The 26,219-nt window shown below is 39.9% G+C and overlaps 1 protein-coding gene across 1 annotated transcript in view; it reads right to left on the bottom strand.

Annotated features, from left to right (window-relative positions):
• birc6 (baculoviral IAP repeat containing 6) overlaps window positions 1-26,219 on the bottom strand; it is a 137,552-nt gene that overhangs the window by 21,335 nt on the left and 89,998 nt on the right. The window contains exons 64-65 of the mRNA XM_046071381.1: window positions 3,208-3,430; window positions 1,069-1,214 (exon numbers count right to left, since the gene is read on the bottom strand). Of these exons, the coding sequence (XP_045927337.1) occupies window positions 1,069-1,214; window positions 3,208-3,430 (369 nt within the window). The remainder of the gene's footprint in view (window positions 1-1,068; window positions 1,215-3,207; window positions 3,431-26,219) is intronic.

Here is a 26,219-nt window from a genome sequence, read left to right as displayed (position 1 = left end):
CTCATTTACAGATCTATGTTTTTATTCTGGGACTACCCTGGATAAGCCTGGAGGATTGATAATTAAAATAAAATAGAAAATCCCTTTAAGCAGCCCCTCAAGTTTATTAAAATGTATCCAACTTTTTACAGCTGCGCGTCACATGACGGACCATGCTACCACAGAATTTTCTTCTCAGAGGCCTGAGGCCTTCTCAGATGGATTACTTTATGTTAAGTGACGTGCCATTGATCTTCATCTGTACCCCGTATCCAACACACACACACACACACACACACACACACACTTCCACCACATGTAAAAGCATTCACTACCCTAAGTGGGGGATAATTAGTATTGTGTGCTGTGTAGCAACAAGGTAATGGGGTAGGTTTAATGTTCCATCATGCTTTCTAAAGTTGACTAAAGGCTAGAAGAATTTCCTCTCTTTCTTTATTTCTCCATGTACAAAACAAGCAAAGACATTTGCACTTTTAACATGACAAGACCTCTGGATTAGAAAGTCCATTCTACATACCAACTACATTAGAGGAAGATTTAGAGGTTGAGTTTGACCTGTAGCTTGAGACTGTTTGGTCAAGTTCAACTTTCAAAAACAGGCCAACAGCATCCTTCATTAAGATTAAATTGTCAGGCTGCACTCAATCACAGCTGAGGGAATTCAGACTTTTTGGTCAGCTAAACTTGGAGACCCATTTTCTTGTCCTTGTACCAAATTGGTACGACACAGACAACAGATGAGGGTGTGAGAGAAAAATGGTGAGAGAGATACAGGAGAGCTAGGATCTGCTCAAATCATTCAGATCTAGTTAAGAAAAGGGAAATGAAAATACTGGATGCCAGCCAACTGGTGATAGAAAAAGTAGACTTGTTTTTGTTTGAATGTTAAAGCTTCACATTTCTGATTTAAAAACCCAAACTCAAAACACATTTTACATGAAACTGGGTTTGTGTTGTGTTCAAATATACTGATGTAAATATGTATCACTGTTAAACTATAGTCTTCAGGCTGTGATGCAAATCAACATTGTTTGGCAATAAAGACGTGTGTGTGTCTTGTATACATACCCTGGTTGGCCTGCCGTAGGCTGGTAGTAGCAGCGTAGACTATCTCAGCTGTCCTCTGGATGTCAGGAACCAGCAGAGTCAAACCCTCAGGCTCTGGATCTGAGGGATCTGTCTTCACAACACCTTTACTCTTATCTTTCTTTGACCTGGAACACACATAAATATATTCAGCCATAATATAATACTGGGTGCTGTTTGATAACTTGGATTTTACTTGAATTATTTAAAAAGGTAAACTGTTTTCCCTTTAAGTTTCCAAAGGACACTGTAGCACTCTTTGGGGATTATATTACACATTGAAGGTTCTAGACTGGCTAAGACAATCCCACATGATCAGTCTCCCTGACTGGCCATTTGCCCTCAGGCAATCTTCCATTAAAGCTTCAGCATGTGAGATCAAGTACAAGTGTGTGTTCAAGGTTTTCTATGCCTCAGTGTTCCTGTGTGTGTGTGTGTGCGTGCTATAAACCTGGGATGTGATATCTGCAGGCATTTCATGCTCTGAACAAGCCTAATATCATCAAAACACATCAGGAGAATGCCCTTGTGTTCCAGAGATTGGTAATGCGTTACCATATACTATATTGACTCATTACATGTATTAACTAGCGATGCCCTGAGCTAGTCTGCAACAGGATCAGGGTTGATAAAGGGCATTAAGTAGTGTCAGACACCACTGAAGGAAAGGAAATGCAGAGCTGTTCTTCTGTCAAACACATCTAACTTGAAATGTAAATTTTACATCAAGGCTCAATATGAGATAGGGCTGTCAAACTACCTATAAGTAAAAGTAAAGTAAAATTAGAAATACAATTTTTAAGTAAGTTTTAAGTAACATGTTGCAGACATTTCAGCTGGGGGCCAAAAGCCGGAACAATTGTGTTGTCTATGCACACTTTGGCTTCAGTAAATACCACACACTGAGGACGGAACATCTTCTGTGATCTTATGTGTCATTCAATCAACAACTGTCTGTCTGTGCCGAACAGGGAGAACCACACGTCTCCGTAGGTGCAACGCGATGCATCTAAAAATTCATTATTTTCCACACCACTAGAAGAAACATGGCAACTTCCATGTAAGGGGACCCGCGGTGTTTGTAGACAGAAATGGCTCATTCTAGGGTAATAAAAACACAACAGTTCATTATGGAAGGTCTTTATACACCACTGAAAATATTATGTATATTAGATTATATTTCTGTCAATGGATTCTCCTAATATTACACACAGGACCTTTAAAAGAGGTAAACATGTGACCTTAATTTAATTTTAAGACCTTTGAAGACTTAAGAAGGCATGAAAACCCTGACTTTGACATGTATGTGTACAGTGTGTATGCGTGTATGTATGTGTTGTCAAAGAGCTAACAGGATCAATCAGTGAGGGCCATGAACTCACTCATCTGAACACTGTGGATTTCTCTGGAGAGACTAAAGCATTTTCCTGCCATAATAAAACACTGTACATGTTTCCCTGGCCATCTCCAGAAGCAGCTTAGTGACTGAATCTCAATGCGTCCTCAATGCCTCTTGGGGTACATTCACATCACCCAGGTGCATTTTAATGCCAAGTTTGAACAGGGCTATAGATGTAAAAATTCCCAGTTCAGCAGTATTGCAGAGAAGAGGAGAGTGAATGAGGTCTGTAAGTGAGTTCATGGCTAGATCAAAGTATTAAATTAGACATAACTCCTAATGTATGAAGGCAGTTTTAGCTCAAAAGATTATTATATGTATGTTTGACTATACACCTTTAAGTACTATTAGGGCTGGACGATATGGTCAAAAATGTTATCACAATAAAGAAATTCATATAATTCGATAACGATAATTATCAGGATAAATGTCAAATCATTATTTCATTAAAGTTTAAAGGCTGATGTTTGCTCCTGAGTGAAAGTTGAAGAAACCAGATTTTTTTAGTTAATTGTGGTTTTAAACTATTCTCTATGGTCAGAACAAACACTTGATGCCAAACAGTGGATCACTACACAAATCTGAGGTAGAACAACTGTATCATTATTGTTTTATTGCCCAGCCTTAAGTACAGTGTAACATTTGGGTTCTATATTTAAGATTTAAAAAACAGAGAAAATAAATTGTCCACCATTAAGCTATATGGATTTTCTAAATCTCACCTAAGGCGATTGGTGTATGTGTCCACGCAGGTCTTCATCTTGGCCAGCAGCATCCCAACAGAGGTCTGTCCCTCAGAATGTTCTTCATCCTCTTCCTCCTCGTCCTGCCCTGGGTCTCCGGAGAGAGGCAGCAGCAGAGGAACCAGGGCCGTGCAGGTGGAAATGGCCCTCAGTAGCTCCAGTAGTGCCCGATATAGGGGCACATGGCGTGCCATATCCAGAACTGCAAAGGGACAAGAATGATCCAGTGTTAGATGCTCAAAAGATAGAGGAAGAAAAGGAAGTGTTTTTTTTCTAAAACAGATCTGAACATCTCAGAACTTTGAAATTCTTAAAACAATACTGAAAATACAAACTGGAAGAGAGACCGAACAGAAGACCCAGTAAGGGATTTTAAAACCACAATCCAATAAGATCTCAAACATCTCTGATTCAGTGTTGAATGAGAATGCTGTGTTCAACCATTGCAACAACAACACAACTAAAACCAACTTTGTATTCTGTATTAAGAAATAATTCCATAACCAAGCTCATGCGAAAACATTACAAAAGTGTTTGTCTTAAGGCTTTCAGCTTTCAACGATGAGGGAAGAAAAACTGCAGATTGCTTTGAGATTATAGTGATTGTGGAGCAAGCCAGTGTTGTTGAATCGTAATAGATAAATGGTACTGGAGGTAGCAACCTTGTGAAAGGTGATACTGAAAATGATCAGATTACTAGCAATGGATAAAAACACAGATGACAAGCTAAGGGCACCCCTGAAGCGTGAAAAGCACCTCCAGGGTGTAGGTTGGTCTCTTTCCAAAATGGGACAGAGCAATAATGTTGGAGGAAGCCGTGAGTAAGAATGCTTTCACACCAAACCTTTTTGGGTCTATCAAACAAACCCTGGTATGTTTGCTGGGTTAGTGCGGTTAGTTTGGGCTGCTGTGAAAACTGTCAATTGAACACTGGTGTGGACAAACAACTGCACCGAGACCGCTGGAAAAGGGTGCATATTTATGCAAATCATTTGGTAACCAGGTATAAAGTGTGGGTATTGTCCCGGATTAATGGATCAAAATCTGAGCCTGTACTCCCTGTACTTTGTCAGTCCATTAAAAAGCGTGTAACAGCGATCCCAGACTTGACAGACAGACTTGATTTTGTTTCATTTGTTTTGCCTTTTGTTTTTAGTTGGTTGCCTGCTTTTAATGTCCGTAGTTCGGTCTCTTATTTGCTTTTCTGTTGTTTTTTGTGAAGCACTTGGTGACGTCCGCTCTTGAAAGATGATAAACATATTATCATTATTTGTTGTTATCAACTTCTGGTGTTGGATGGATATTTACTAGCTAATATTATACAGCAAGTGGCAGCAATAGTGAGGTTCTTTGGATGCAAATGAAGAAGTGGGTAGTCAGTATGAGTAATGTTAACTACACAGTGCATTAAAGAAAAAGAAAAAAACAGGACTAACAGAATATCCAAGGAAAAGCACTTCCCAGTGGTGGCTACACTGGTTGCCAGGTGAAGTCCAGAAAGAAGTGTCTCAGAAATGTCCACTTAGAAATGAAGATGACAGCACAATAAAAACCCCCAATGTATTTTAATAGAGAATAGGGAAATCTTTAGGGATATGTAACGTAAGAAAAAAGGGTAATAACAATTTCTAAATAATAAATGGGAACTGAATTGTATATATCTGAAGAACGAGACTAAGAGTCTGCAACCATGCTGTGCGAGGTTGTACAGGCTCAAAGCGGTGCTTTTTAGCTAAATTCTAACATGCTCACAGTGACAATTCTACTTGCTGATGTTGCAGGGAAAGTTTACTAAGCAAATAAAGAAATGTCTTGAATTCTGACCAAATATTAAAACAGACAAAAAAAAACAACAAACAATCTAACTACGCAGCCTACTTAACCATGGTAGAAGCACAAAAATCAAGGACAGCCTAACAAATTAACAAAATTAGAACAAGTCAGCAAAATGCTCTGATTCTGAAATGCTCCATGTCAGATATATAGCCTGCACAGAACGGAACGGACCGGGCTCACAGAGAGCTGTTATCCGCAGTTGAAGCACACAAAAAGACAAATTAACAACACATCAACAATGTGGGGCAGGCTGAACGCCCGCTGCAGGTTCCATTTTAAAACGATTAATCCTTCAGCCCTAGTCTATCAAAAAAGTGATGGGTTGACTATCCCATAAATACATATAAACGTACCGTAAAACTGTAAATATTACTTGCATAAAAACAATCAAATAATATCAAATACGCGTCATTCATTTGATCCCGCTCCGACAGACGGCTTATGCACTTTTATTTTGTAGGCAGCAACGTAACGAAAACAAACATACCCAACAACAGGGTGCAGGATGAGAGAAGTGTGGCAGAAGTTAGCAGACAGAGAGCGACGGACTTCACATGACAGGAATTATGACTTGGATTCATTTTTCATGAAAAGTTGGTTTGATTCTTTTGATGGTGGGCAGACTAAGGGAATATAAATAATGAACACACTCTGACTTAATGAGCGGACTTAAGGAGCTCTTCAAAGGTAACGGCAGTGAGCACTTTTTTCCCTTTCCTCTCTTGTACTAGGCAGGTTATGCCAGTAAATTTATAAGAATTAGACTTAGGGGCTTGTTTCCGTTAAATGAACTGAACGATTGAATTGTGGAGAATCTAACCGATCTAACGATGTGCAGCATGTCCACACTGACATATTGATCATCCCTTTAAACATTAATATTTCTATTAACGATCTAAGCAGCTTAGAAGCAGCTAAAGCGGGCGAGCCGGCGGGGTTTAAGAGGTTTTATACATCCAAAGAACTTCTATAAAAACCAGACCAGGCGTTTAATGGAGACCTGCGCTTATTTGTCAAAATCTGTTCCCACACCAGGCCAGTAAACAGGGTAGGCGGCTGCTTGGGACACGCTATTAAATGAAGTTTTATGATATACATTTACCATCCCTAGACCCTTGTGTATCGTCATCATTTTAGTCCTTGGAGTAATCCTTACAAAGGCTGATGATACCAAGTTACTATAAGAAAGAGGACAGGGTTTAGAAACAGTCTGGCTTGTGTCATTTGCAAAACAAAATCAGAAAAAACAAATGCTATCCAAGACATAGTGGTGTTTGTTTTTTTTTTAGAAATTGTTTGTCAGTTGCATCAAGCAGCACTTCAATCAAATCCAAGGGTCTGTTGAGACAGTGAAGTAAGCATGTGGAGGTACTTGTGCATCATGTGCCTGTAAGTGTCAGTGTCGTTTGTGGCTCCCCGACTGTTTTACATTTATATTAAAATTCACAACTACCTACCGTCCTTCCCCCAGTATCTGCCCAACACTGACCTCCCAGGGCTTTAATCTGGTTTCAGATCCTTTAACCAGTGTCTCTGGATGACACCTAGCATGGAATCCCAATCCTTTCCAGATATGTAATTCCATCTATGTAATTACTGTGAGCATGTGTGTAACTCAATAGAATTCCTCCTCCTGCTCTGTGTCAATGTCAACGATTTCCCCTACACTGTGCTTAATAAATACCAACCCTCTACAAAAAGAGGAAATAATAAAAAGGGGCAGCACTTCAACAAACACTTTTTAGATACAGGTCAACAAATGGGTATTGAACAAGGCTAGATGGACAATCGCACAGCCTTTGTTCTCCCTTTTTACTTTTTCCCCTATTTTTCAGACATTGGAAAACTTCTGCTGTAGTGAAATTTACACTACACAAAACTATTCAAAGTATATAAACTAATGAATTTGCTCTTTAAATGTAACAAATGTTTATCTTAAAGAGGTGGTATTATAAAGGAGAGGGAAAAAGTCACAAAGCAGAATATGACCTCTTTAAAATGATCACCTCAAAATTGTTGTTTATCATTTAATATTTGCACTCATGTTGTTTTTACGCTAGCAGTGTAGTTTTATCGCTGGCAATGTTGGTCCATCAGCCCAAGTGGATGAATCCTAATGACTTTGGTAGTTCAAAGTTTTCATTAAACGCCACGATGAGCTTGACATATTTGTTTTTGAGTGAAATCTCTCTGTATGGATTGCCATAACATTTGGTACAGACATTCATAGCCACCAGAGGATAATACCGAATGACCATTGGTGATCTAGTGCCTCAAGATTGTAAATGTGTCTACTTCATAGAGGATGGACTGGCACTCATTTTTGTACTGCCATTTATGGTTCCCAGACAATGTATCAAAATGACTTGGTCATCCTCTGACTTTTCATTTAGTGCCTGTAGTTGGATGACAATTTTAGATTCCAGTGAAATCTCTCAAGAACTATACGATTGACTGCAAGAACTTTGGTATAGTCCTCCATCTTCCACACAAGATAAATTGTAACACCTTAACACCACTAAAATGTGCACTAGGGCTGTCGACCGCAACAACCACAATGTTCATACTTCTTGCTTTACACTTAAGTGCCTGTTAAACTAATAAATTAGGGCATCAAAAATTCCACAAGCGTATCGAGCACCGGAACGGTTCAAGGATGGATTGCCATGGGCTGTACATGACCTGACTTCAGACTTGGAAGCTTTAAGTGTTGCCATGTTCTACGTTGTTTTACGGTTTATTTTGTAGGTTCGCTAACTTGGTGTTGTTCTCTGCACCAGTGTGTGTGTGTGTGTGTGTGTGTTGCAGCGGTATGTAAATGCCCTGAAGGTAACGATATAGCTAACGTTATGCGCGAAAAAAAACATGGTCAAACTATAGGAATGATTTTGCTCGGCAAAGCTGTGTAACTTTGACTAGCACACAGCAGCTAGCTTGCTCAGACCACAAAGCTGCTGTTAGCGGGTCGCTGTGCAGTGAGGTGAGATCCACAGACACATTTACTACGCAAAATGGCCCAAAACAAAACAAAAATGGCAATAATACCACATACATTGTGGCTGAGCCACAACAAATCACCACGGGGAAATTACTTCATTGCGACAGTCCTTATGTGCACTTTCGAATGTTGTTTTAGTCCCCTCTTTCTGACTAATCATTCAAGTTCAACTTGGTGGTGGTACACAAAACTTGATCCAATGAAGTAAGTTTAAAGCTCAAACCCAGGGGCAGGAAGGACGCTTGGCTTTGCACTATGAATTGATGACACTAAGGGTGAGAACAATGTATCTGATCAACATCGGGCTTTTTAAGTTGAACTCTCTTGGGATAAACAATAAAAGTTTGTCAAATGAGGCATGTATCAAACAGTCAAGTTAAAATCCAAGAGTACATCTGGTGATTCAATTAAACTTTCATCAAATGCAGTTTTGTATCCCACTGCACTTCAACAACTCTCTACTACTAAAAAATTTAAAAGACATAAAAAAATCATTTGCACTGACTTTCCCTGTCTTGTAAATAACATTCTCATAAAATTCAAAAAACAAGTAAGGAAAGCATAAGGAGAAATATCAGAGACTGTTCTCTCAGCTTCAGGACAAGCAGCAGCCCAGAGAGGCTGGACATCCATCCCAATTATGACTATCTTGGTAGTGCTGACCTGCACTCATTGTTACGAATAGCGAGCCTCCAGTGTCTGTGATTTAGGGCCTTCTGGGGGCCGTACAGACCTGGGTGCTGCATGTAACCGGGTTGGATGCTCAGGCTGATTAATAGTTAATGGGGGCGCCTAGATCTGAATGGGAGCGCTTGCAATGAGTTAGCGTGGCATATGTAAGGGTAGCTTGCAATAAAGGCACTAATGTTGGATTCTAATGTCTCCCTAGTGGTCACTGTAGACTCACCTGTGTGCTCAGCAAAAATACTGTGACAGGAAGTTGCATTTCAAACACACACACACACAAATTACCTTTATTTAACCAGAAAGAAAACTCATTGAGATTAAAAATCTCTTTTCCAAGAGCTTCCTGGCCAAGACAGGCAGCAGCACAATTAACAAGGTTGCAGACATTAAAACATATAACATAAACCTAAAACATATAACAATTTAATTACACAGATGTATATACAGATGGGTGGCAGTTTATAGGAAAAACATGAATAAATGAGTGTAGAAAAAGCAAATGCAGATGGTTCCATACAAGGGGTAACTGAATGGTTTGATGACAAGTAAGAATAATTTATGTCACTGCTGCTGCTGCATATATCTTCCACCGCACCCTGTTCTCCGTCTGTGTTGTCGCGAAGTTTCAGAGTGACAGACACAGAGCATCCCCATAACCATAGTAACCCACTCTCACTCCTACCTAGGAGAGGAGAGGGAGAGACGCTGACTGAGATTACTCTGAGCAGCATGCAGGGGAATACATTAGCCTACAACATAACAGACAGCTGGATATTTCTCACTTTCCCCCAACTCTTAATAATGTAAATATCGTACATACCCACACACCTTTATATTTGTCTTTATTTTTCATATTTATACTATTATATTCATATACTCTTTATCTATCTACCTTTGACAAGTGCAACTGTGACAAAAGAATTTCCCCTTGGGGATCAATAAAGTATTTCTGATTCTGATAGTCGGCATAACAAAAAAGCTCGGCAGTGGATCAAACCACTGTGAGGCATATGAGAGGTGGGTATATTTAAATTTTTGGATCAAAATTATTCCTAGGGACAATTCAGTAGTCTCTGGATATTGGTAGGTACATGTCCCTACTAAATTATACGCCCTTGTTTGATGAGCATGAACATTAAGTGAATCCTTTGCTTAAGACTTGTCTAATGTCATTAGATCTCAACCCAGCCGAACACCTATGGAGATATGGAGCACTAGGTAAACCATAAGACCCACTGAGGTCAACTTCTCCCTTACCGATTTTCTATGGAGCATGAGAGAATTGCTTTGCCACTGGAACTAAAATGATCTCACAAATTAGCGCTCACCCATACAGATAAAGCACAAATTACAGTACCAACATTGTCATTGGTACCCAAAATTCACACCCGCAGGAGAAAACCAATGTAAGAGATGCCAAGATTGCAGAAAGATAAATAAAATGTAAAGGTCTTTTTTTGAATAATCACTTTTGATCAAATAAGTACAAAAGTCAAAACAAACACCAATGTCAAGCATATTGATTTCTTGAATTAATTTTAATCTTTTCCAGACAACATTTATCTAAACAGTAGGTCTTCCTCTGGCTGGAAGCATGAAAAGCAAAAGATAACACACAAATGGAAATGACACACTAACACCACCAGAAGCAATGGAAACCTCAGATATTTTCATTTGTCAGTTTATGGAGGTGAACTTGTGGAAATTCTAGAAGGTTGGAATTATGAATGTTACACAGTGGAATTACTGCTCCTGTTGTTCACCAACACACATCCAGGGGGAACAGGGTCTCTAAGGAATGCCAGGCCAGCCTGTCTGTCCTTTCCTCTTAGCATGTGGGTGACAGCTGAGTGATGGCAGTGTAGTACTGAGGTTTGAGTCCAGTCTGGCAAATCAGTTGATGCTGCTGGAACTGGCAGCAACTGTGTTGTACTAAATACAATAATATTATATAATATTATAATACGGGTAGGTCAAATCAAGCAATCTGTTGGTTCATAGTAGTGATATAATGAGCGTATAGTGAGTGATATTTATGAGCGTTATAATCTGAGCTTCATTGAGGTCTCGGCTATTGCTTTTATAAAATGGTTACCAAGTATGGCAAAAAGAAAGTAGGCTAACTCCAATTAACAGATATTTCTCTATGAATACAAAAAGTAGTCGCACCAGGCTGCCAGTAGGCTACATAGCACATGACGGTTGCTAAGCAACATACATCAAAGGCTAGAATTATTAGTACTATTTATTTATATAAAACGGGTAGCTCAAGTCAAGCAATTTGATTGGTTCATAGTAGCCGAACAACACCCCTTAACTGTGATATAATAAGCGTATACCACAGCCTGTGGTGAGCTATTGCTTAAATATTTGTGATTAAGGCTTATACAGTACATGCTAAAGTATCAGGTATACTATAATGGCAGCCTGGCAAGTAGTTTCTGACCTATTTACTTGAGCCTGATGAAGGCAGAATAGCCATAAATGTTTGGTGACTAAAGCATAGTATTAACAAGCATTGTTTGACATATTTTAATTTTGATAGCCTAGAAGGTGCTAACAGATTACACACAAAATATTCACCCTTTTCTGTTCCATAATAAACAAAAAATATATAGATATGTGGACACAGCAGTAAAGGGATTTTGTAAGCAAACCCATAAGTTAGTTTTACCCCCTGTTATGAGCAAATCATGTACTCACAACACTGAAGTTTTTAATCTAACATGGATGTTATGTATCTTTACTGTGTACTGTCTAATAAAGTTTATATCCTTTGAGACTGCTCAGCTGTAGAAGGACAACAACATCTCATCTTGGTACTGCACGGTCAAATAGTTCAAACCTAGAAACAGCACTAATAATCAACCACAGAAATTCTGCATTGCTATCAAATGTCAAACAGAGAAATTCTAATTAACCCCCCCCACGCCCTGTTCTCTCCTCACAACTCCTGTCTTACTGTTCATCCAATGTAGCGCCTATTCTGCCCCTTGTCCCTTGTGAAGAAGGGAAGAGCACTGTAGTTACAGCTTAAAGACAGACGTTTGGTATTTTGCTGGGGTATAAGATGGGGGAGGCCACATCCACATAGACAGGGAACTGGTTTAGAAATAGACACCTGTGTGCTGTTAATTAATGAGATAATGCCACATCAAGGCTAAGAAGTAAGAAAACCTGTGATATAAAAAACACATTCATATCTATATTTGAACTGATATTTAGATTAGAGAGACAATCACAGCTAATAGCAGAGAATCAGTTTAGGGGGACAGGATCCCTGCTGCCAAAAATGTTTCAATAACCCACACTGCCTATTAGGGCTGCACAATTAATCGAGATTTTATCAAAATCGCAATAAGGCCAACTGCAATATCCAAATAGCAAATTGCAATTCTTTGATGAAGGTAAAATGTGTGACAAAAATGATTATTATTATAAAGTGCTGCCTACAAATCTTGTTCTCCAGATGTGAGAAAACAAGTTTGTTTGGTACAGACAACCAAGAAACGCCACATCATTGTGATTTTAATGTTTCATCAGTGAAAATGAAAACTGCGATTCAGAAATGGTCATTCCCTAACTATGAATCATTTTGCAAATCGTAATATCTGTAAATAATTGCATATAAATTTTTTAATTTATTGTGCAGCCCTTGAACCTATAAAATGGATGCTATGTAAAATACCTCTGCTCAGATTAAGCTTTTCTTCAGTGGAACACCACTAGTCAGCTCATAACTCAGCTCCTGGGACCATCGCCTATTTCTAATGAGGCTAGCGGCAAAACATTGAGGCTTGCTAGTGTAGAATGAGCACATTTGATAATTGCCCTTAATTGGCTGGTGCTGCAATTGTGCGTGGGTGAGCGATGAGAATGTGTTCATAAAGCATCTCAGTGTTTCCTAATACACTGCTGCAATCATTTAAGGAAACTAAAGAAGAAGTTAAAGAAAAAAGATGCATGAGCTATTACAAGGCGTTGAACCATTTTGGTTCAGTCTCAAGCAGGTGTGGGGTTGAGATCGGAGTAGGGGTGAGCAATATTGACAGAAAATGAAATCTGGATTTTTTTCTGGGATTCTGTCGATAGTTATTACACAATATTTGGCATCTTTCAAAAATGTGTTTGTAAAAGTTTAATATTGTATTAGCTTGCTCCAGTTAAAGGTTCAGTGTGTAATATTTCTGAGGATCTATTGACAGAAATGCAATATAATATCCATAACTATGTTTTCAGTGGTGTATAAAGACCTTACATAATGAATCGTTATGTGTTTATTAGCTTAGAACGAGCCATTTCTATCTACAAACACCGCGGGTCCTCTTATTTGGAGAAAAAGAAAGAAGAGGCCACCGTAGTTAGGGGTGAGCGGTGACTGAATAATCTGAATTTTTTTCCTCCTTTAAGCTTTATTGCAAAAAGAGGTAAATACAAAAGTGTCAGCTAAATGAATAAATGTACTGTAATGTAAATAAATAAAGTGTACATGGGACAAGTAAAAGTATACAGAACAGTATACAAATATAATAAGAGAAGACCATATATTGACAGTTTTCACAGCCTTTTTGTTGTTGATTGCCATTAAGAAATTTATTATTAAGTAAATAAATAAAAAAACATTTCTTATTTATTTATTTATTTATTTTTACAGTTGCCGAGTTGTTGACGTCATACACGCAGAAACACGGACAACATGGTTGATGGTAAGAAACTTTTGATTTGTGCATATACATATTTTGCTAACATGTATGGTTTTAATGGTAAATTTGCTGTCCATGTAGAGTTAACTAATGCTAATCCAACACATCTTTGTAGTAGCGTCCATGTTCATTCCACATTCCGACTGCATGCATGCATGAAGCAGTGACTGCACAGACAAGGTGTTTTTGATAGTTTTTTGCAAATTGAGTGAAGTGGCCTACTCAATGTCTGCTCACACATCGTTAAAACAACAATTGGGAGCTGCCTCAATCCTGTCTTGTGGGGAGCCCACAGTGTTCTTTGGTCCAGACTAAAGTACTTGATGGATTGTCGTAGGGATTACCATGAAATTTTATATAGCCATTTATGGTTCTCAAAGGATAGATCCTAATGATTTTGTGATCCTGACTTTTCCTCTAGCGCCACCATTGAGGTGCATATTGTTGGTTTTGAGCAAAATGCCCCCACAACTGTTGGATTGCCATGACATTTGGAGACAGACATTCACTTCCCCATGGGAATAATTTCAGAAACCTTGGTGATCACCTGACTTCATCTGGCACCTTCAAATTTTACTTTGTCTGAAACTTTGGTTTTTGAACAAATACCTACCTAGCTAATGTTAGCATACTAACACAATTAACTAAGATGGTATACATGAATAATCATTTTACCTGCCAAACATTAGCATTTTAACATGTTATTAAGAGCATGTTAGTATGCTGATGTTAGCAATAAGCTTAACACATGCTGTACCTAAGTACAGTCTCACAGGACTCTTGTTGTGTGTTCAGACAGAAGCTAATTTCAGAGTCGGCATGATTGCATACAAAGTCTACAGAAATACGTGAGTAGATGTGATTTCAAACACATTGACTGAACACATTTTAGTCTTGTTCAACTATAAAATGTCCCGCTCAGCTTACTTAGTCCTGATTTTTAATAACCAAATTCAAATCAAAATCCAAAATCTGTCTCAGTACCGGTCAGGATCGAGTTTTAAACAAGTGTACAGATAAGGTACAGAATACCCTACCTGCCCAGCAGCAAACAGCAGAGAAAGCTAGCAACTAGCTGGTGAAGAAAGCATTATATCTAGCAGCTATAATGCCAGATATTTTTCTTAGTGGCTTCTTAGGCCAGAGATAAAAGGATCTAAGTAAATATTGGACTTAGGTGGCCAGAAACATGAGACCAAATGAATACTGATGTTGCCCCATGTATGTTAGATATGTAAATAAGCAAGTGAGGAAAGAGTAGCTAAAATAGTAAGACTGACATATCTCTGCCAACAGTCTGCTTCAGTGGACACTGTAGATAATGTGCATCAAAGCAAGACTATGTGGAACAACCAGAAGGCCTGAAGCTCTGTGCCATTTCAAAAGACAGAAGAAAGAGTGGCTGCATTTTTGTGGACAAAGAATCCCTTTAAAAACCAAACTACTCAAGTTAGTTAGTTTTTGGTTGACATACTCTGTGCAGACGTTTTAAGTGGGTTAGAATAAGCAGGAAAACTCAAGCTCTAAAGAAAATAAAAATCTAGTTCACTCTTTGAAACTGCTTACTGTGACCCAGAAAAATTGGACACAATGTATGGGAAACCGTTCTATTTTATCCGTCAGCCTTGTCATTTGAGTTGAGTATAAACAGACCGTTTATAAACAGGACGGGTATTAAGCTAGCTAACTAGCATAATTCACCACAGTGAAGCAACCCATCCAAAAGTTATCTTAATCACTGTAATGCACTGGTAAAATAACAGAAATCTCACTCAATGGGAAATAAATTAGTTAACTCGAAAGTATACTAGCCCTACAAGTAAAAGTTCAAGTACTGAAAAACGATGATTATCACACATATTCTAGGTAGTTAGTAGCGTTGGTTGACACCGTCTCCACCTCAGTGTCTAATTTATGTTATTTACCTTTTATGTGCAATTGTTTTGAGTCTTCACTTCGTTTTGCTGTGATTTACAGTCGTGCTAGATTCTCTCCTCTCTTCTATCCACGAGGGCGGATGGAAACAGGTGAAGTCAGGCCCCTGGAATGGGTGAATGCTACTTGAGTTGATACCAACTTACATTTACATTACTATGCAGTGTAAATGCCATTAGACTTAAGCTAATAATTGTGACTAGCAAAAAAAATACTGTTCTGTCTATGAACTTTGACAGTTATATCCCCATTTCAGGGCAAACATTGTTCAGATGAAGGCTGTGGAGATTTTAAAATGGTTTATATTGGTAGAACTGCAAGGCTTTGTGTTTTAAAGGGAAGTATAGTTTATTAAGGTGGCGTGATGAATCAACCCAGGTGCTGCCCTGTATACGTTTGATCTGAACATCTCTCGGCTTATGAGGCCCCTACACGTTGACAGGTATTAAGTTTAACGTGACGGCCAGTCTAAAAAAAAAAGGGCAATAGCAATAAAATCTAGCAGCTAAAGACCTATCTTTTCTTCACCTGGTTAGCACCCATAACTAACATGTCGTGACCTAGAGGAAGTTTCAGTGGAGTCGCACATATAAACGCTAAAGGCATGGGAGCACTGAGATAGACAGTGATTTTTAATCAGTGTACCTGTAACTCTTACAGAAGATAAATCCTGCTATGTCCTTTGTGAGTGATTCATTGCTGTGACAATAAGACATGTAGAATTTGAAATAAAGGTCACTGAAGGCTTCATCAAATCAAACATGAACAAACAGTTTCATTTCATCAATATCAAAACAGTTGTGATGCCAACAGGTGTCGCCCTGTTAACGTCTAACTAAAATTGTATGTACAATGTATTGTCCTGTGTTTTTGGCTTAGGGGGCACATTTGCAGCCCATCTGAAAAATAACAAACAGGATGAACGAAGGGAGAAGGAGAGGGAGGGAGTGAGGGTGAGTCATAATGCAAGAAGAAATGAGCTGACTGGAGAAGAAGCCTGTTGACATACATTAAGAAGTGCAGTCCAACTGCGCTGACCTATGCGTAAGTGCATAAACTGGAAGGGAATGCAGTTTTCCACATTTATTAACCTCAACAATTCATCACGGAGCTGGGAGAAACTAACCATAAGTAACTCAACTTGGTGCTGCGGAGATAGTGAAGTAGATTTCACAAGCCAAGGGTATAGCACAAAGATTTAGAATTAAGAAATAAAAAAAAAGCATGGGGAAGTTAGACAGCAAAAGAAGAGCATAGACGGCTCAGCAGGCATGGCGTCTTTATTTCAGAAGTCACTCTTTAAAGATAAATATCTGTGTACACAAACCCCCACATCTTTCCGCTGCCTCCGTCTTTGTCCTCCAGCCAGCCTCGACCATCCTTTATTTCCCTGCTGCCTCCTATTGTTGCCCCCTCCTCCTCCCCTCTCCACAGGTCTGCCAGAATAACAGCAGCTGATGATGGGCTCGACTGAACTCAGAGTGCAGCGTGGCTGAATTCACCTCCTTCATGGATTTGTTTCTTTTTTCTTTTGTGTTGTTTAGGTGGTAGCTATACGGGTGTGTGCATGTGTGTGTGCTCAGCCAGCCTCTAAAGCAGCGGGAGAGGAGGAGACAACAGTTAGTGTGAGCAATGTCATTTCCCCCTCCCTCCTCCTCCTCCTCCTCCTCCTCCTCCTCCTCCTCTCTTTCATTCTCATGCTCCTTCATTGCCACAGCCATCAGGATCCGTCCTCCCTCTCTCAACATCATTCTGCTTGGTTATGCAATGCACAGTCCTCCGATGGTGACTAACTGGTGTTGGAGACCTACCGTAATGCTGTCTCTGGCGGTAGATGCAGATCCATAATGCCATAACAACTGTCGGGCACTCCGGCTACCTCTGCCTCTCTACAGACGCCAGCTAAATGGGATTTTACAGCTTTTCCTCATCTTCTGAAATATCACATGCCAGACTCGACTAATTCAGGGACTTGCCTGTTCTTTTAGCTCAGTGGCGGCTGAGTGTCATTGAGACACTATCGGCTGATCCTACAGATATAATCATGCACAGTGTTGGGAAGGGGGCTTCAGTGATAAGCAAGAGGATTTTTTGAAAGCCACTTCTGTTCCTCAGAAGAGTCTGAAGCAAGGGAGGCTACAGAACAAGGGGGTGTGTAGCTTTACTGATAAGGTGGGGTGGGAGGTAGAGGAGTCGTGTGTAGGAGTTTGGGCAAAACAGTGACAGGGAACTCAAGAGAGGGAGCATACAGGGAGGATGAGAGGAAAGATGGGGAGGTGGAAGGGGGCAAATGGGGAGGGGCGTTCTCCTCACCCCCTGAAAAGAGGATGCTAGCGCTTTAGCAGCAGCACTAACCTGCCGACAAAAACCTGACAGGAAAGACTTGTGAGGGCAAACTAAATCTAAAGGAATCTGGGGGGGGGGGAGCGGGCAGGGGGTTGCTGTATGTGACAGGTGGCGCTAAAGACTGGAGAAGTGACACAAGGAGGTTTTCACTGGAAGCGTCGCTGAGCACAGCAAAGCCGCTGTGGCACTGCTGCCTTCTATTCCTCTCTCCGTCACTTTGTCTGTCGCTCACAGCCACTGGGACTGTGGCTACAGAGCCAGTATCTCTCCTCATGGTTTTCCAGTGAGGATCCAAAAAGCATGCCGGATGATGATGTCTTACACCTTAGACGCCTTAGGGTAAGCCACCTTTTCTTTATACTATATACTATTTTTTTTGTGTCTGTAATTTCCTTATTTCAGCTATTCAGTGAATTTATACACTCATTTTACATGAGTTGCAGGGTTCCAGATGATTGTAGTTACATTGTTATGCACTCAAGCCAAGAATGATCCTGTTTACCTTTTTGCTTTTTGTTTCTTGGAGATGACACCATCTCCAGCTCTTTTCCTAAGATTCCTCCGTAGGGGTGGTGGGAATTATGCTTAGAATAACTACTTACAAGGACTTGGGGTGGGGGGTGGTTAATCATTAAAGGCAAAACAAAAGAGGTGGGCAGGTGTGAGGGGGTAGCAAATGGCAGCAGTAAATAATCCAAGGATGAGGCTGAGCGAGTGCTGGCATCAAGCTCGCTGTTGTCGAGGAGCTCCACTGAATGGCCATTGTTTTGTTTGATTTGCCAATGATTTCTTTCTGGTGGGGGAATTACATTGGTAGGGCTGTCTGAACCCAGAGCTGATTTGGCAAAGCTGCTTGGGGCTGGTTTTTGTGCAAAAACTGGTAGATTAGCAGGAGGACGAGGACAAAAGAAGCAACACAGCCTTGAAAACAGCATGTCCATGCAGACCAAGTTCTATTGTAGCTTTGTATGCATGTGTGACACCTTCTGACATGGTCTCCATAATTTCCTTTGATTCCAGATCAGTGTCCCCTTGCCAGGTTAGGTGAGCATCAGGATCATGGGCACCACAGTCATCACCCTTGAGGACGTGCGGGCACTAGAGGTCAAGGAGGAGCAGGAGGAGTCCATTTTGGCCATGTTAGGCATCATTGGTACATTCCTTAACCTCTTTGTAATTGTTTTTGTTTACATCTATACAACACTGTGAAGTGCAAAGCAAAAGATATAGGATTCCTAATAACCTGCCATCAGATAAAACTTTTAATAAAACAATTTAAGTGATCAGTAGCGAAGGACGGGTTCATCAGAAAGTGATAGGTGTTGGGGAGAGAACTTTGACATGAACATCCTTCCCAGAGAGAGGAGGAAACTGGACAGACTGGCTAAGGATGAAGAAGCCATATTGCCAAGTCACAGCCATGAGCCAGGGAGATAACAAAGGGTTGGAAGAGATGGCAGGAACAGGGCTATGCTAGGATCTCTGTGAGCAGAGACAGATGGACACGAGCAAGCCCCCCCCAACCCCTGTGGCCTGATAGGAAATACAAACTTGGCTTTGATCTCATTTTCTCTGATTGCTGGACTCCCTGGAAACACGAGCCAAGATGGTCTTGTGGACAACACCAATGCTTTCCTGTTTATTTTCACTTAATTTTCAAGTTGGTGGGACAGTAACTGCGCCTTTCCTGAAAGGGATTTTAAGCAAAACAATTCTAAAAGAGAAATACCAACTAAACTGAGAACGATGGAAGCAGCTCTTGAGACACTGTTGGCCAGCATATTCAATCAGTCTTCACGGCCAAAAATGGTATGGCTTCAGGGCCCCTGTCAAAGAGTACCCTTCCCAAGAAGTGTGGCTCTGGACGCTGCTACACTGATAACAGGCCGTCTCAAAATGCCCTCATCCCACAAATAACAATCAAAAATAAATTTCACATTTCTATTTAAAAAAATATGTGCTACAAATTAAACATCTTGTTGAGGATGAATTTCTAGAAATGCTACATAAAGAAACCTCCAAAATGTGAAAATCCAAATAAAGGGAGATATTATTTTTATAAATAACAGGTCTGTTACATCTGATAGAAATCAAAGAACAAGATCAACTTGTAATTAAACAATGCAGCTGATATGCAAGATGAAACTGGACCTATCTTCTACTTTTCTTTTTCTGCATCTCTGTCCACCTTTTGGTGAAAGGAGTGGTTTAACAAAGACATTTAAAAGTAGTTTAATACAGTCTAGATGTATTGGGCAATAGGGGACATTTGAACAACAAACACCAGCATACCCACATATCAATAAGTATAGCCTTGAGCCTTATCTGTGAGAAGGAGTGCATGTGAAAAAATAAAGTGTGAGGATCATCAAGGGGGTTATTTAATTACATATGCAAGGAACATGCTTTCACGTGACTGGGACAGAAATCAGGATTCAAAAGGTATCTTCATGGTTGCATGTTCGTAATTTTAAGAAAATAGTTCCCCTTTTCTGGCTAATGCATACTACATCTCAACCGAAAGTCACAGAGTACGAAAGGAGTTTTTTTCTTGCCAGCTTGAGCTTCAAAGGACTGCTCGTTTTCTGAAAACACGAGTAACAAAAGTCTTCAATACGATCCAACACGCATGTTTGACAGCATAAACAAGGGGGAGGTGGCGCACGACAGCTCCTGTAATTACAGCGTTTATCAATGTTGGTGGCACCCGCCTCCCCTCCCTGCTCCCATCTACTTGAATGCGCCCATCTACCCATTTCACCTGCGAGCAGAAAAGCCTGTGGTAATATAATCAACATTTCCACAGGTGAGCGGAGATAAATTGCACATCCTCTGGGTAGGAGTGGTAATGAATGAAGGTGGTGTGGTGGCTTGTTTAGCTTTCACCTTGTACTGACTCTCGTGATGGGGGAAATCCTTGAAGTGTGTATAGTTAGTTTGTATATAGAACTCCTTTTCTACCAAAAACATTATTTTCTTAGCCAGCAAATGGAAACGCCTGAATCAGCCTATACTACTGAAACCCCAATGTCCACATAGACACACACTCATTCAAAGGCTCCGTAAAACATAGCAATGCAGGGACTGCCTTCAGTTCCACATGGTCTTTATCGTATCTGGAGCGATGAATCATTACCAACAACCCTCCAACAGGCCACTCATGTTCAGAATACCGTCCAACATCATATACAAGTCCCCTCAACATGAATGATGGACCAAAATAGCCATTACCTAAATGGTGTCACCTGCGGCAGATTGTAGATTAAATTAAAATCTGACCTGTCCTGGATGAGTCGAAAGGCGAACGGAGTTGCAGAAAGAAAGTGGATGTTAAGCAAACAAAAAATTCCCACATCAGTTCTGGAAACCATTTAGTTTCAAACAAAACGTGCAAGAAATCCATTCTTCAATTAAGATCAATTAGCACTGGTGACATTTAAAGGTATTACCTCTCACTAATGGCTTAGCTTCCTGTGATGGAGTGCCAGCAACGGCGGGAAAATGTAATACATCCCAAAAGCCTTTGCCAAGACACTGATGATTAATGTGGAGAAATATTTCTAGGCTGACTGGGCCGGCGGATCTTTCAGGCAGTGGAGGGAACAGCAGTTAGAAATGAAGGCCTGTGTGCTGGTAGGCAAGGTAATGCTAAGAGGCAAACGGGGAAAGGAGAAATGAGGATCTTTTGGAGGGGATTTATTTCTCTAGGGAAGGGTGATTTTGCAGTTTACAGCAAATGTAATCCCATCTAGAGAGCACAAGTGTTTGATAGCTATGCCACTGTTCATTAAAGCCCCAAGTGCTGTTAATTGTCAAGCTCCTTGGTTCGCTTCTGTTTTAAACTGGGTCACAGTAGTTGTGTGCAAAGAGCTCACTTCCTGTCACTGAATTTATGCATAGAAGCAGTAAGATGGGAATGTGTGATATAATCTCAGAAAAAAACTAAATCAAAAAGTTTTTGATGTTCGGGAAAATAAATCCAGGATCAAAACCTGGTTAACCCAGGTGTATTTTGGCATAATGCGTAGCTTTCCAACAAGGGCTTTATGGATAAACAAATACCAATGTTAATTACGCTCTCTGCCAGAGAAGATCAACCCACTTATGATACAATGGTGGATACTGTAGCTATCATCAGTAATAAATCTGAGGATAGGCCGCATCTAGGGCTTTAAGAGTGTACGGAACAGCATCTGCAGATTGTCTATATGGTATTTAAATGTACCCACCTAGCCAGATGCCAAAATATTTCTATTCAGAAACTCTCTCATTGAAAGATACATTTGTAGTCGATATATGCATATCATCAACACCTCCGTCTCTTATAAACTGCATTCATTTTTTAAAATTTCCATTAAGTACCAGTTTAGATTAATAAGGGGCATCTTGTAATGCATTAAAAGGAAGTTTCAGGTTACTCACTGAAGAGACAGTATCATTGATATATATGGTGGACAGGACCCTAATTGAGCCTTGTGGAACACTTTGTTACCAGCAAGAACTCAGACTGGACATTCCCCAACATTACTCAAGGAAGTCTCTCAAACAAATCATTCTGGAACCAATCCCAAGCCTTTCCATAAATGCAAATACTGCATAACCTTTGTAAGAGCAACGAATGATCAGCTGTATTATATGTTTTTGACAGATCTATATAAAAGGGCAGCACAACATAACTTATTGTCTAAAGCAGATACTATTTTATTTGTAATTAACGTAATAGCTGTAATAATGTGTGCAATAATTAGCTCTAATTACAGATTGGTGTGGACTTCAGTTGGTTATCTACCAAAGGTTCCAGAATATTTGCTATACAAAATCATTTGGAGATTGGTCTGTAATCTAGATCCTTTCTATTGCCTTCTTTATATAACAGAGTTAGGTGGGTCGACTCCCAAACACAAGGAAATATGCGCATTGTGATGGAATGAGTATATGTCATGTATATGTAAAACATTACCCTGGCTAGCTAAGATAGGATAGCATTATATAGTAAACCTTCACTGATACCAGTGGAGAACGATGGAAGAGAAGACTCTAGTATCAAGACACTAGGCAAGGGCCTTAAAATATTGTCAAAGCTTTTAAAAAGATTTTTGGAAAATTTGACACGCTCAAACAGCTTTTAAAACGGTGATCAATCAGATGAGTGAAAACACTCACCACAGAAAACTACTGTGATTGGTGCACTGCGGCTTGTGGAACGAATACACCAGTACCACCCACGCCACACTTTAAGATGACTAAACTACCTACCCGCTCACGTTGTTTTTTTTCCCCGTCCCATGATGAATCATGAAATGGAATCCAACTGAATTTAGTGCTTTCCACAATTTTGAAGATTTTGAAAATGAACTAGTAATTAAGTCTAAATAAATAATTAGATTTGTCATTTCTCACAGATGATGTGCATTTATTTCTAAGCTTTCTAATGACCAAGGGGTTGCTCTTTTAATCTAGGCTTTTTGAATAGTGCATGTTTGGAAATGACAAAGGGTTTTTGTGAGTCCAGTACCATTTCAACATGTGGGATGTGATGAGGTATGGAGAAATGTAATACTTTATTAAGTAGATCTTTCAGTGTACAAGTCATATCTTTTATCTCTTTGGCAGCCTCGACGATTGAGTGGAGTTTTTATGTAAATAAATGATTAAACATAACTTCAATGTTTTTGGTTTACGGTCTTTTCAAAAAGAAGGAAAACTAATGATGCACTGGGACATCCAGTGCATCTCATACCCGTGTCCCCCTCCACCTTTGAAACTCTGTCATCAGCCTGCTTATGGAAGGAGAAACCTCTGACTCAAGCCGAGGTCGCCACACAGGACTGAAATTCCCGAGCCCTGGGAGGTCCACATAAAATAGAGGAATGCAAGATGCTATGCAGGTTCCAACGCCTCCCAACATTCCCCCGCATAAGCATCTACTAACTTGCTCAGCCAAAACTCATATGAAACAAAATACTTTATTATTATTATTTGCAGTTTCCTGTGATGCACTACACACATACCTCATCTTTCACTACTTGGTTAGATGTCATACACAAACGGAAACTGAAGACTGTGAGCTTCAAATGAAACCTCTATAAATCAATATGTGAGTGCTTTAAACCCAATTACAGCCAATAATTTATACGCATTCATTTTTTTCTTTTAAAACTATGTAATGACGCAGTTTCTAAATTAGCTCTTGTTTGACATTTCTGCACAGACATTTGTTTTCACTTATCAGATGTTTTAAACCCACGCAGACTGAGAGGCAACACATCCAATTTAGTTAGCAAACATCTCATCGACAGACATAAATTAATTCAAAGAGCGACAGATTAGTGAATATAACATCATCATCATATGTGTGACGAGGCAATTAAACACAATAATAGTTTTACCTGAAAACCTCCTCTTTGGCTTGACAAAGCAGCCGGAGTTTAGATCATAACCAGGGTTTGCTTTAGTGCATGTTTTCCTTGACACTGTGACATTTGTACACCAACTATCATTTATTTACAGTGTTTCTCTTACATTGATTTATCTGTGGGTCCCCCCCCACAATATCAACACTGACCACCACATATAGATTTTCTTCATTACTATTTAAAATGGGTAAAATTGTATTTCTTTGTAGAGAGGCGTGCAGCCCATCGATTCACTCAGCCCTTCCTCTCCCCGCTCTCAGATGGACCAGTCTATAGAATATATAGAATAACCCATTGTCTCTGTGCACACTCTGGGCTGTCGAGGTCAACATGCTGTCCATAGCTGCTAGTCAATATCGACTGCTTGTGGAAGTGGATAATGTTAATTCTTTAACTCTGACGCTAAAAGTTTACTCCCTCAATCCAGATGAAGAAGACTCAAAAGGGCTTTTCCTGAGGAGGCACAAAGACAGTCTGGACCAGAGGTATTAGCAAAACAGCGTACCTATAAACTTTCGAAAACACACATTGGAAAGCTTAACAGTCCGACCACTGTGATTAACTATTCAATGAGTTTGTTTTGAATATTTCCAGGCTTTAGCCTGGGCTGCTGTGGCAGCTGAAGCCGCAAAGGACAGCCAGGAAGACATATCTGTAATTACTTAATCTATTATTTGTTTGACACAATGTGAAGCACTTTAGCTGTGGCCTATATATTATTTATTTGTCACAGAGTACTTGACACTAATATATATATATATATATATATGGTATAATTTAATATAATATTTTTTTTTAAAGAAAGAGTGAGTGGTTTGAAAATGTTCACTGGTCAGCCTCTACTGGAAATCTTAAATAGAATTTAGATATGTTTAGAAATGTGGATTTGTGGCTGCTTAAAAGTAAAGGCAAGATGTTCACAGACTGCCACTCTTTTCCTTACCAGACATGCATGCATGCATACTGCAACAATTACAGCCTGCATGTCTGATGCTATTATTCATTCATCTTGCTGTGCAATGAATAGAGCATAATCATCTATTTACCCACTACCAGCTCTTCTGACCTGAGAAGAGCAGGGGGGCTCTCGGTTCTCCCAGTTTTTGATTACAGGCAGCTTCTTCATTTATTGACAGCTCAGAGCTCCTGGGCACCTGGCTCCTGTACAGAAGGTGGTCAAAGGGCCCCGAGCTTTCATTTGACTGGCTGCACCATGGTTTCAATTAGCTATGTGCAATGGCTAGTTAGCACAGTATAATTTGTTATTAGCCATTTGTTATTACATTGAGTGGTAAATGCATAGACTGTAAAGGAAAATGTGTCATCCTTATGGTGATGCCTCAGAGCATGTGGTGATACATAATCAAACAATGGGCTATAAAATTCATATTGCACACACACACACACACACACACACACACACACACACACACGTAAGCGTGTGTCGAGGCGCTTACCAGATAATGAGGAGCAATTACAAAACCCACAATACTTTTATCAGCTGTTATTTAATTATGAGTCCAGGGGTGCATTAACACACACCAGTATGCTCACATAGACTGAAACACCGCAGCAGCATTAGCGCAAAGAAGTGGCACACACTGGGCTCTAAGTGGCTCTGGGCTGATCAGAGGCAACAAAAATGTTATTTATTTGGCCAGTTTGCACACTGTTCTGTTAATGGACAGAAATGCTGTTTGCGTTTTGTTACTTTGTGTGAAAACCGTCATCAAGTACAGCACAAATGGAAAGAGTAGTCTGAAGCGTGACTGCAGCCAGACTACAAAGGGTCAGCCCAGCACTAATAACCAGAAAGCCCCCAAGGAACCAAGACAGTATATAAGCAATGGACTGACCTGACCTGAACAGTGCTAAAGCCCTGAGAGCTCTGATGGAAGCTCATTGCCAGGCCAGAGGTCTGACTGAAAAAGCAGACCGAGGGAACAAGGGATTACCTGACCATGTGCAAAATAAATCTGGTTACAGCTGCACAGTTTTACACCATAACAGTATCATATTATACTACACCAATGAGGACAGGCTTTTATCAAATCTACAGGGGCTATGCTG

Source organism: Micropterus dolomieu, linkage group LG15 (genome assembly GCF_021292245.1).
Source record: "Micropterus dolomieu isolate WLL.071019.BEF.003 ecotype Adirondacks linkage group LG15, ASM2129224v1, whole genome shotgun sequence".
In the NCBI taxonomy this organism is placed as follows: Eukaryota; Metazoa; Chordata; class Actinopteri; order Centrarchiformes; family Centrarchidae; genus Micropterus; species Micropterus dolomieu.
The sequence above is the reverse complement of the archived record's forward strand: the minus strand, read 5'-3'. Positions and strand labels throughout refer to the sequence as shown.